The following is a 13,139-nucleotide window of genomic DNA, read 5'->3' as shown; positions in this document are numbered from 1 at the left end:
AGCAGTTCCATGAAGAACCATAGAGCTGAGAGTTTTAAGTTAATGGTTTCCTACATGGGGGTCCTCTGCAATTAGCAAAGGGGTGCTGCACCCTCAACCAAAACACTACTCTCCAAATGATAGAATGTCATATTCCCGTACTCCTTATTCCACGAGTTAAAATGAAGAAGCTTTGCTCACACCTCTCAACTAGGTCAAAATCAAATCAAAATCAAAGCAAACTTTATTTGTCACGTGCGATGAATACAACAAGTGTAGACTTTACCGTGAAATGCTTACTTACAAGCCCTTAACCAACAGTGCAGTTCCAGAAGAGTTAAGAAAATATTTACCAAATAAACTCAAAGTAAAAAAGAATCAAATGTAACACAATAAAATAACAATAGCGAGGCTATATACAGTGAGGGAAAAAAAGTATTTGATCCCCTGCTGATTTTGTACTTTTGCCCACTGACAAAGAAATTATCCTTCTATAATTTTAATGGTAGGTTTATTTGGTAGGTTTATTTGAACAGTGAGAGACAGAAAAAAAAGCAGAAAAACGCATGTCAAAAATGCTATAAACTGATTTGCATTTTAATGAGGGAAATAAATATTTGACCCCTCTGCAAAACATGACTTAGTACTTGGTGGCAAAACCTTTGTTGGCAATCACAGAGGTCAGATGTTTCTTGTAGTTGGCCAACAGGTTTGCACACATCTCAGGAGGGATTTTGTCCCACTCCTCTTTGCAGAAATTCTCCAAGTCATTAAGGTTTCGCGGTTGACGTTTGGCAACTTGAACCTTCAGCTCCATCCACAGATTTTCTATGGGATTAAGGTCTGGAGACTGGCTAGGCCACTCCAGGACCTTAATGTGCTTCTTCTTGAGCCACTCCTTTGTTGCCTTGGCCGTGTGTTTGGGGTCATTGTCATGCTGGAATACCCATCCACGACCCATTTTCAAAGCCCTGGCTGAGGGAAGGAGGTTCTCACCCAAGATTTGACGGTACATGGCCCTGTCCATCGTCCCTTTGATGCGGTGAAGTTGTCCTGTCCCCTTAGCAGAAAAACATCCGCAAAGCATAATGTTTCCACCTCCATGTTTGATGGTGGGGATGGTGTTCTTGGGGTCATAGGCAGCATTCCTCCTCCTCCAAACACGAGCTCCATTTTGGTCTCATCTGACCACAACACTTTCACCCAGTAGTCCACTAAATCATTCAGATGTTCATTGGCAAACTTCAGACGGGCATGTATATGTGCTTTCTTGAGCAGGGGGACCTTGCAGGCGCTGCAGGATTTCAGTCCTTCACGGTGCAGTGTGTTACCTACTGGTTTCTTGGTGACTATGGTCCCAGCTACCTTGAGATCATTGACAAGATCCTCCAGTGTAGTTCTGGGCTGATTTCTCACCGTTCTCATGATTATTGTAACTCCATGAGGTGAGATCTTGCATGGAGCCCCAGGCCGAGGGAGATTGACAGTTTTTTTGTGTTTCTTCCATCTGCGAATAATCGCACCAATCGTCACCTTCTCACCAAGCTGCTTGGCGATGGTCTTGTCCCTGACATCCTTGGAGAGCTCTTTGGTCTTGGCCATGGTGGAGAGTTTGGAATCTGATTGATTGCTTCTGTGGACAGGTGTCTTTTATACAGGTAACAAACTGAGATTAGGAGCACTCCCTTTAAGAGTGTGCTCCTAATCTCAGCTCGATACCTGTATAAAAGACACCTGGGGGCCAGAAATCTTTCTGATTGAGAGGGGGTCAAATACTTATTTCCCTCATTAAAATGCAAATCAATTTATAACATTTTTGACATGCGTTTTTTCTGGATTTTTTTGTTGTTATTCTGTCTCTCACTGTTCAAATAAACCTACCATTAAAATGATAGACTGATCATTTCTTTGTCAGTGGGCAAAAGTACAAAATCAGCAGGGGACCAAATACTTTTTTCCCTCACTGTACAGGGGCTACCGGTACCGAGTCAGTGTGCGTGGGTACAGGTTAGTCAAGGTAATTTGTACATGTAGGTGGGGGTGAAGTGACTATGCATAGATAACAAACAGCGAGTAGCAGCAGTGTACAAAAAGGGAGGGGGACGACGACAATGAAAAGTATTATTTTAACTTTTTCATTACTTAGATTTTTATTGTCTAGTCTAGTTTGTTGAAAATGGCTGTTTTTAAAGACTGTGAAGGGATGTGGCATATCTACTGCTCTGCCTTGGTACTGCAGAAAAAAGCTACGACTCCATCTTACTGGGCTGTCATGACAACTGCCATCTGTAATTAAGAAAATATACACTACCGGTCAAAAGTTTTAGAACACCTACTCATTCACTGTTTTTTCTTTATTTATCCTATTTTCTACATTATAGAATAATAGTGCAGACATCAAAACTATGAAATAACACATATGAAATCATGTAGTAACCAAAAAAGTGTTAAACAAATCAAAATATTATTTTATATTTAAGATTCTTCAAATAGCCACACTTTGCCTTGATGACAGCTTTGCACACTCTTGGCATTCTGTCAACCAGCTTCACTTGGAATGCTTTTCCAATAGTCTTGAAGGAGTTCCCACATATGCAGTGTGCAGTGTGCAGGGGTGCAGGTTAGTCAAGGTAATTTGTACATGTAGGTAGGGGTGAAGTGACTATGCATAGACAATAAACAGCGTGTAGCAGCAGTGTATAAAACAAATGGAGGAGGGGTGTCAATGTAAATAGTCTGATTAATTGTTTAGCAGTCTTATGGCTTGGGGATAGAAGCTGTTGAGGAGCCTTTTGGTCCTAGACTTGGCGCTCCGGTACAGCTTGTCATGCGGTAGCAGAGAAAACAGTCTACGACTTGGGTGACTGGAGTCTGACAATTTTATGGGCTTTCCTCTGACAGCGCCTATTACAGTGGGGCAAAAAAATATTTAGTCAGCCACAAATTGTGCAAGTTCTCCCACTTAAAAAGATGAGAGGCCTGTAATTTTCATCATAGGTACACTTCAACTATGACAGACAAAATGAGAATTTTTTTCTTCCAGAAAATCGCATTGTAGGATTTTGAATGAGTTTATTTGCAAATTATGGTGGAAAATAAGTATTTGGTCAATAACAAAAGTTTATCTCAATACTTTGTTATATACCCTTTGTTGGCAATGACAGAGGTCAAACGTTTTCTGTAAGTCTACACAAAGATTTTCTATGGGGTTGAGATCTGGAGACTGGCTAGGCCACTCCAGGACCTTCAAATGCTTCTTACGAAGCCACTCCTTCGTTGCCCGGGCGGTGTATTTGGGATCATTGTCATGCTGAAAGACCCAGCCACGTTTCATCTTCAATGCCCTTGCTGATGGAAGGAGGTTTTCACTAAAAATCTCACGATACATGGCCCCATTCATTCTTTCCTTTACACGGATCAGTCGTCCTGGTCCCTTTGCAGAAAAACAGCCCCAAAGCATGATGTTTCCACCCCCATGCTTCACAATAGGTACGGTGTTCTTTGGATGCAACTCAGCATTCTTTGTCCTCCAAACACGACGAGTTGAGTTTTTACCAAAAAGTTATATTTTGGTTTCATCTGACCATATGACATTCTCCCAATCTTCTTCTGGATCATCCAAATGCTCTCTAGCAAACTTCAGACGGGCCTGGACTGGCTTAAGCAAGGGGACACATCTGGCACTGCAGGATTTGAGTCCCTGGCGGTGTAGTGTGTTACTGATGGTAGGCTTTGTTACTTTGGTCCCAGCTCTCTGCAGGTCATTCACTAGGTCCCCCCGTGTGATTCTGGGATTTTTGCTCACCGTTCTTGTGATCATTTTGACCACACGGGGTGAGATCTTGTGTGGAGCCCCAGATCGAGGGAGATTATCAGTGGTCTTGTATGTCTTCCATTTCCTAATAATTGCTCCCACAGTTGATTTCTTCAAACCAAGCTGCTTACCTATTGCAGATTCAGTCTTCCCAGCCTGGTGCAGGTCTACAATTTTGTTTCTGGTGTCCTTTGACAGCTCTTTGGTCTTGGCCATAGTGGAGTTTGGAGTGTGACTGTTTGAGGTTGTGGACAGGTGTCTTTTATACTGATAACAAGTTCAAACAGGTGCCATTAATACAGGTAACGAGTGGAGGACAGAGGACTCTCTTAAAGAAGTTACAGGTCTGTGAGAGCCAGAAATCTTGCTTGTTTGGAGGTGACCAAATACTTATTTTCCACCATAATTTGCAAATAAATTAATAAAAAAATTCTACAATGTGATTTTCTGGATGTTTTTCTCATTTTGTCTGTTATAGTTGAAGTGTACCTATGATGAAAATTACAGGCCTCTCTCATCTTTTTAAGTGGGAGAACTTGCACTTGCACAATTGGTGGCTGGAGAACATTTTGAGGATCTGGGGACCCATGCCAAATCTTTTCAGTCTCCCGATGGGGGAAAAGGTTTTGTTGTGCCCTCTTCACGACTGTCTTGGTGTGTTTGGACCATGATAGTTTGTTGGTGATGTGGACATCAAGGAACTTGAAACTCTTGACCCGCTCCACTACAGCCCCGTCGATGTTAATGGGGGCCTATTTGGCCCGCCTTTTCCTGTAGTCCACAATCAGCACCTTTGTCTTGTTCACATTGAGGGAGAGGTTGTTGTCCTGGCACCACACTGCCAGGTCTCTGACCTCCGCCCTATAGGCTGTCTCATTGTTGGTGATCAGGCCCACCACTGTTGTGTCGTCCGCAAACTTAATGATGGTGTTGGAGTCATGTATGGCCACACAGTCGTGGGTGAACAGGGAGAACAGGGGGGACTAAGTACACACCCCTGGGGGGCCCCAGTGTTGAGGATCGGCATGGCAGACGTGTTGTTGCCTACCCTTACCACCTGGGGGAGGCCCGCCAGGAAGTCCAGGATTCAGTTGCAGAGGGAGGTGTTCAGTCCCAAGGCCCCGAACTTAGTGATGAGCTTCGTGGGCACTATGGTGTTGAACGCTGAGCTGTAGTCAATGAACAGCATTCTCAAATAGGTGTTCCTTTTGTCCAGGTGGGAAAGGGCAGTGTCGAGAGCGATTGAGATTGCATCATCTGTAGATCTGTTGGGGTGGTATGCAAATTGGAGTGGGTCTAGGGTTTCTGGGATAATGGTGTTCATGAGCCATGACCAGCCTTTCAAAGCACTTCATGGCTACCGACGTGAGTGCTACAGGGTGATAATAATTTAGGCAGGTTACCTTCACTTCCTTGGGCACACTATGGTGGTCTGCTTGAAACATGTAGGTATTACAGACTCGGTCAGGGAGAGGTTGATAATGTCAGAGAAGACACTTGCCAGTTGGCCTGCGCATGCTTTGAGTACACGTCCTGGTAATCTGTCTGGGCCCGCGGCTTTGTGAATGTTGACCTGTTTAAAGGTCCTGCTCACATCGGCTACCGAGAGCGTTTTCACACAGTCATCTCCTGCATGCTTCAGTGTTGCTTGCCTCGAAGCGAGCATCAAAGCCATTTAGCTCGTCTGGCAGGCTCGCGTCACTGGGCAGCTCACGTATGGGTTTCCCTTTGGAGTCTGTAATAGTTTTCAAGCCCTGCCACATCCGAAGAGCGTCAGAACCGCTGTAGTAGGATTCAATCTTAATCCTGTATTGACAGTTTGCTTGTTTGATGGTTCGTCTCAGGGCATAGCGGAAATTCTTGTAAGCGTCCGGATTAGTGTCCCGCTCCTTGAAAGCGGCAGCTCTAGCCTTTAGCTTGATGCAGATGTTGCCTGTAATTCATGGCTTCTGGTTGGGATATGTACGTACGGTCGCTGTGGGAACGACGTCGTCAATGCACTTATTGATGAAGCCGATGACTGAGGTGGTATACTCCTCAATGCCATTGGATGAATCCCAGAACATATTCCAGTCTGTGCTAGCAAAACAGTCCTGTAGAGTAGAATCCACATCACCTGACCACTTCTGTATTGAGCAAGTCACTGGTACTTCCTGCTTTAGTTTTTGCTTGTAAGCAGGAATCAGCAAGATAGAATTATGGTCAGATTTGCGAGGGGGCGGTGGAGAGCTTTGTATGCATCTTTGTGTGTGGAGTAAAGGTGGTAGAGTTTTTTTTCCCTCTGGTTGCTCATGTGACATGCTGGTAAAACTGATTTAAGTTTGCCTGCATTAAAGTCCCTGGCCACTAGGAGTGCCACTTCTGGATGAGCATTTTCTTGTTTGCTTATGGCCTTACAGAGTTGGTTGAGTGCGGTCTTAGTGCCAGCATTGGTTTGTGGTGGAAAATAGACGGCTATGAATAATATAGATGAGAACTCTCTTGGTAGATAGTGTGGTCTTATCATGAGGTATTCTACCTCAGGTGAGCAATACCTTGAGACTTCTTTAATATTAGACATTGCGCAACAGCTGTTATTGACAAATAGACACACACCGCCAACCCTAGTCTTACCAGACTCTCTTTTCTGCCGGTACATGGAAAGCCAGCTCTATATTAACCGTGTCGTCGTTCAGCCACAACTCGATGAAACATAAGATATTACAGTTTTCAATGTCCCGTTGGTACTATAATTGTAATTTTATTTTTCAATGATTGCACGTTAGCCAGTAGAACGGATGGCAGTGGGAGTTTGCCTACGGATTCTCAAAAGGCAGCCCGATCTGCGCCTTGTTTTCCTCCATCTTTTCTTCACGCAAATGACAGGGATTTGGGCCTGTTCCCGGGAAAGCAGTATATCCTTCTTGTCGGACTTGTCAAAGGAAAAAGCTTCTTCCAGTTCGAGGTGAGTAATCGCTGTTCTGATGTCCAGAAGTTATTTTCGGTCATAAGAGATGGTAGAAGCAATATTATGTACAAAATAAGTTAAAAAATAAGTTACAAACAACACAAAAAAAACAGCACAGTTGGTTGGAGCATGTAAAACGTCAGCCATCATCTTCGGCGCCATTTTAACTGATCCTCCCGGTCACAAACACTATCAGCTCTTATTGTCAGTAATGATAAGCATGTATGCAAAACCACACACACACACACACACACACACACACACACACACACACACACACACACACACACACACACACACACACACACACACACACACACACACACACACACACACACACACACACACACACACACACACACACACACACACACACGGCTCCAGCACACTCAGCTGGGGGCTATTTGAAGCCCTCTCATATAATCTCTCAGTGTTCCTAATGAACCCATCCTCAGTAATAATGATCCTCCCGGTCCTTCAGAGCAGCAAGGACAACCTGCATCGACACTCACTCTGCTGCTGCTGTCCTTTACCGGAGACTAGAAGAGCAGGCCAAGACACACTGACTGGGAAAAAGAGAGAGAGACTCAAGAGATCGACAACATTTTCTCACACCCCCTACATCCAATACAGGCAGACAGACTGCAGAGACACATTATTATCTCATACCATCTATAGTCATCCATATTCCCAATCTATTATGAATTCATAACATGCAACAACAAAAAAAAAAAAGCAGTTCTGTACAAAATCCACTGAGCACAGACGTCAACATCGAGTTGTCAACTAACGGGAATTCAACTATCCGGAATTCAACTAACGGGAATTCAACTAACGGGAATTCAACTAACGGGAATTCAACTAACGGGAATTCATCGTGAAATCAACCAACAAATTCACCATGTCGTTGGATTTAGGTTAAACGTTGGGTGAAAAACAGAGAAAATTCCCTTACATTTCTAACTTTTGCAAATACAATCCGTTTTGGGGGGGTTGAAATGAAGTGGAAACAACGTTGATTCAACCAGTTTTTGTCCTGTAGGTGGTCAGTAGGAGGCAGTCTGTATCATGGGTGGTCTGTGTACACTGACTTAACTACTACTGTTTTCCCCCAGGTGAAAAACGGTGGCATAAACAACCTTTGAAAAGCCGTAAAACCTCAGCAGAAATACAGTAGATGAATCCAGACTGGAGCTGTGATTTTAAACCTCCAATGACTCAACTCCATTAATGCTGCCCACGCAAGAATCAGCCTCTCAGAAGAACAAGTTAATTGGGATCAATCAGCTCGGAGCTCGGCTCGCTCCCCCTGGGCCAGGCTTAGGCGAGCAGGATCTGAGGGTGATTGCTTAAAAGATTTGTTAACTACGAGGCGGATAGTTTCAGGTGCGAGTTAGAACATACGCACACGGTTGAGGTAAGTTCAACGTGGGGACTTACGTAGATGATGCAATCCTCCGCCTAGTGCCCACTGCCTGATGCATTTCTAGTTGTTTCTTCATTTCTCCTTACACGACACGTTTACATGACTAATAATACTGAGGTAAAGAAACAGCACAGCAGTTCAGAAATAATATTTTAAATACCGAAACAACGCAACTTTCGCAAGTTTATGGGTTGATATAAACTGTATCTTTCAACAATGTAGTGCTGAGAGTACTGGGTGAGTGCCATTATGCAAGCCCAAGTCAATAAATAACTAGCGGTGACTATTCTTCACATGTGGATGGATCCGTCCAATAACAGTAGCCCCCCCCCCCCCCCCGGGGTTTACACGGTGCCCAGTCAGAATCCCACTGCACCCAGAACTCTTAACCCAATCAATAACTATGACATTGGGCCCACCCTCTAACGCAGAGGAAAGTAGATTACCAGGACCTGTAAGAACTTGGTAATCCAATAAGGCTGACACTGAATGAGGCCACACCCAGTTTACCCACAGTTATATTATTAATATTCATCTAGGGAAAGTGCCTTGACGCAAACATACATTTTTCATCGTAGACTTGTGGTCGTCCTTCAGGCGTGCCTGTGCGTGTGTGTGTGTGTGTGTGTGTATTTCCCTGCTAGCAGCAGTGCGGAGATAACCCGTGTGTGAGTATCTTCGTATGTGTGTGTGTGTGTGAGTATCTTCGTATGTGTGTGTGTGTGTGTGTGTGTGTGTGTGCAATCAGAAAAAAGATTGTACTCACATCGGGGTACTCTTTCACAGGCACAAATAGTTTCTCCTGGAGCTGCACCATGGGGCCCACTGCGTCTGGGAGCTCACTGCTCCGCTTCTCTGTGCTGCCGTTTAGCGTGTCGTTGTACATGTCCTTCCGTACACGGCTGATCTCTGGCGGACAGGAGGAGAAGCAAACACGCCAGTCAGATGATAGTCAGAACAAAGTGGGTACTGTACAACACCGTTGTAGTCACGCAGATTGGTAAGGATACCAGTCACACCATAACAAAGAAGGACCAAAACGGGGCCATAGACTCGCTCATACAACTACATCATCTGTGGCATAGACCCGCTCATACAACTACATCATCTGTGGCATAGACCCGCTCATACAACTACATCATCTGTGGCATAGACCCGCTCATACAACTACATCATCTGTGGCATAGACCCGCTCATACAACTACATCATCTGTGGCAGCAAGGAAATATATTCCCTACACAGCAGTTGAAGAATCAAGTGTTTTAGGACATCCGTATGAGAGGTATAGGGACAAGCACCTATTATAGCTATCTCCCATAGCCAACCTCCCATAGCCAACCTCCCATAGCCAACCTCCCATAGCCAACCTCCCATAGCCAACGCCACCTCCCATAGCCACCTTCCATAGCCACCTTCCATAGCCACCTTCCATAGCCACCTCCTATAGCCATCTCCCATAGCCATCTCCCATAGCCATCTCCCATAGCCATCTCCAACTGGTCTACAGACATAAGATCTTACCACATCTGCCCTCACCTACACACCTCTGGTCACAGATTAAAGGACATTATGATGAGAAGACTATGGGCAAACACGCATAAACAACACATCTGCGATAGTCTGCCTGAAAGAATACACTGTTGCAGGAAGACAGCTGGCCACAAACAGGTTTAAAATGCACGTATGATTGCAACATCACCGGCTGGCTTTCGTCTCTAAATAGTATGAAATGACTTTGATTTCCAAAGTGATTATTGAGTATCTCTTCTCACCATCATCCATCTACAATGAGTGTGGAATCATTCAAGAAAAGCATGAAAACAACAAAACAATTCATACCAAGTCATCAAAGCTGACAACTATCAAGCCTGCCAATTGGACCCCTATTACTGAAAATAAATAAATGTATGCAATCTCACACAGACATATTTTAGATAGATAACTTCAATTCACCACATCAGTTAATCCAACAATACACACACGTTTAAGGAAATGGGTGTCTAATGCACATAGACACCCATTTCCTTAAATGTGTGTATGGCACACACACACACGTTTAAGGAATTAGGTGTCTATGGCACACACACACACACACACACGTTTAAGGAATAAAAAAACGACATATACAGCAATTTGAGAAGCTTACTTGAAAGCTACAGAGCAATACCGAAACTCACAATAGACAGCAGACTGGGGAGTCATGTAACCTCTGGCATGACCTCAATAAACAAGTCTAACTGCTGGGCCTGTGGGCCTCGTTTCAGAACTCTCTGTGGCAGAAAAAAATATGCCAGAAAGTCAATACTGTAGTACTGCTGACTGAGAGAGGGGAGAAGGGAGAGAGAGCGAGTGAGAGAGAGAGTGAGAGAGAGAGAGAGAGAGAGAGAGAGAGAGAGAGAGAGAGACGTAGAGAGAGAGAAATAGAGACAGACACAGACAGACAGTCAAACAGACAGACAGAGCGAGGGAGAAACTGAGCAATTAAAAAGAGGCAGAAAGAGAGACTGAAAAAGAAAAGGAGAAAAATAGGCACATCTGAACAAACAGTGGAAGCTATATGTCATTCACCTGGTCTGTGTGCGCCGCAAAGGAGAAGCAGGGAGGTGGAGGACAGATAATCACAGTCGATGACTTTAGATCCATTCTGTCATTTCATGAAGGGGGTAATAACTCTCCTTTTCTTAAACGAACTGATATTATCCCCGAGGAGAAAAAGGAGAGAGGGAGAGTGGAGGAATGAGAGAGTGAAGGTAAAAAGATAGGTCGAGACAAAGAGAGAAAGAGAGGATAAATAGGGAGAGAGAAGAGAGATATGGAGAAAGTACGAGAAAGAGAGAGAGAGAGAGTGCGAGAAAGAGAGAGAGAGAGAGAGAGAGAGAGAGAAGAAGAGAAAAAGAGAGAAAAAGAGAGAGAGAGAGAGCGCGAGAGAGCTTTATAATAAGATGGAAAGGATAATTAAAATGACCAACTCTGTTTGTTTCATAAAAGACATGAACTATACCCATCCCCAGCTGCTGCTGCGGCACACACACGGGCTAATTCTATTACAGATGAATCCTCTGATGCAATTCTCAGGGGCAAACCAAGGAGGAGGGAGAGATGGAATTACAATGGAGATGGCTGCCTGCCATATTGCCATGCTTTCTTCACATAGATACACCGATACGCTCACAACATCCACGGCTTATTGGTTTCTTCACATAGATACACCCCCCCCGAGCCTATTGTAATGGAAGGTGATTTTTGGGACGGGCAAATCTTAGCACCGTGGGAGAAAACAACCCTCAGAGAAAACTTCCTTCAATAGGAGCCAGAGGAGTAAATTATACAACACCGACTGTTAGTCCCTCTGAATTAAGGGACAAGAGTGTCTGTTAATGGCTAAAATGTACACAAATGCACAACACTGAAACCCTTCTCTACTCTACACCACGCCAGACAAAGCCCGGGCTCAAGCAAGTGGTATTGACTCGGAATCATCTGTATTCCAGGTCTCATGAATGCTCTCGTGGAATGGCTGCTGTTGGTATTGTTGCAATTATTGCTGTGGCTTCATTTTTGGGAGATGTCACACACAACAAGTCACCGCAACGTGTGGGAGTAACAGTACCATATAGATACCTAAAAGAAAGAAAGCTCATTTAGATGTGTTGTGGTGTTTAGGGGGTATTGCCCAGACATTTTGTTAAAGAGGGAAAGGAAACCAACTTTAGAGCATTGCAAAGAATTTCAAATCCAAGGGGCCTTGGGACGAAGCCTGGGGGTATTCCAAACCAAAGTAAATCATCCGGCGTACTTATACACATAGATTAGTCCTACATGTGAAATGTCACACCGGATAGGGCTTGTCTGTTATGTACATAGATAACAATCATGTTTTTCTCCCACCCAGCCTCTGGCATGCCACTACTGCCTTTAAAACACATCAGCTTATATTTTCTCCCTACCATGGACGCCACGCAGCACTGCTGTTTCAAGCTCTCAGATGAAATAGAGCTCAGGGCTGTATAAGAAGTCAACCCCAGCTAATGCAAGTGGATGGGGAAATGTAGGGACAAAAATATTTCTAAGTTAATTTAATGGATGATTTGAGGGGAACGATGTGATCTTATAAAAAGCATGCTGGGTAATTTAATTAAATTGTCAGATTAATATTTGACCGTGAGCAGATGTTTGTTGATGCTAGGAATGTCTTGATTTATGAGACATACATCGGTGTGAATGAATTGTGTGTGTATGTTTGGTTGTACTTTCTTTTGGCCAGTTCCTGAGTGTTGTCCAGTGGTCAGACTAGGCCACAGTCCTAAGGATGATTAAACTGTCACTGGTGATTTATGGACAGCGTTATTACAGCGTTTTAAAACAGTTTTTTTTTTTTTGTGATTTGTCAGCTTTCGAAACCCCTCTGAATTCAATCAATTTCCTGCTATTGCCTGAAGGGCAACTCCTACTGCACTCCTGAGCACACAACGCTGCCACCTGCCTATGTGGACACACACACACACTTTAGCTCGCACCCACAGACACACTTTAGCTCGCACCCACACCAACACCCACACACAAACACACACACACACACACAGTGACTAATACAAATATACATTTAGTTCAAGAAGGTAACATTACATTTTCTCCATTAAGGAACGGTGCCAATCTGACAAGGATATGATGACTTTTGCGATGCACATCCAAGTGATCCTGAGAGAGAGCGAGATGTAAGCTGAGTAACCCTACTCTGAATCAATACACCCAGATGAATTTACCCTCCAATTGAACACCATCTGCCACATATATCGGCAGCAATCAGCCTCAGCTTTCCTGAACATCACAAACTATTAGCCTATAGCCTCAGAACAAATGACTCTCACAGGCACAAGCTTTCATCCACAAACCCTTAACCATCTCACTGCATCAAACACCCTAAACAGTTGCTCGTTCAATAAACAGAATAAAGCAAAATAATAAATAAATA

At 44.0% G+C, this 13,139-nt stretch overlaps 1 protein-coding gene across 2 annotated transcripts in view; it reads right to left on the bottom strand.

Annotated features, from left to right (window-relative positions):
* LOC139381953 (protein quaking-B-like) overlaps positions 1-13,139 on the bottom strand; it is a 91,963-nt gene that overhangs the window by 57,338 nt on the left and 21,486 nt on the right. For both annotated transcript variants that reach the window (XM_071125839.1, XM_071125838.1), the window contains exon 2: positions 8,933-9,075. In XM_071125839.1, coding sequence (XP_070981940.1) covers positions 8,933-9,075 — 143 coding nt within the window. The remainder of the gene's footprint in view (positions 1-8,932; positions 9,076-13,139) is intronic.

This window comes from Oncorhynchus clarkii, chromosome 23 (genome assembly GCF_045791955.1).
Source record: "Oncorhynchus clarkii lewisi isolate Uvic-CL-2024 chromosome 23, UVic_Ocla_1.0, whole genome shotgun sequence".
Lineage (NCBI taxonomy): Eukaryota > Metazoa > Chordata > Actinopteri > Salmoniformes > Salmonidae > Oncorhynchus > Oncorhynchus clarkii.
This window is presented reverse-complemented; position numbering and strand designations above follow the sequence as displayed.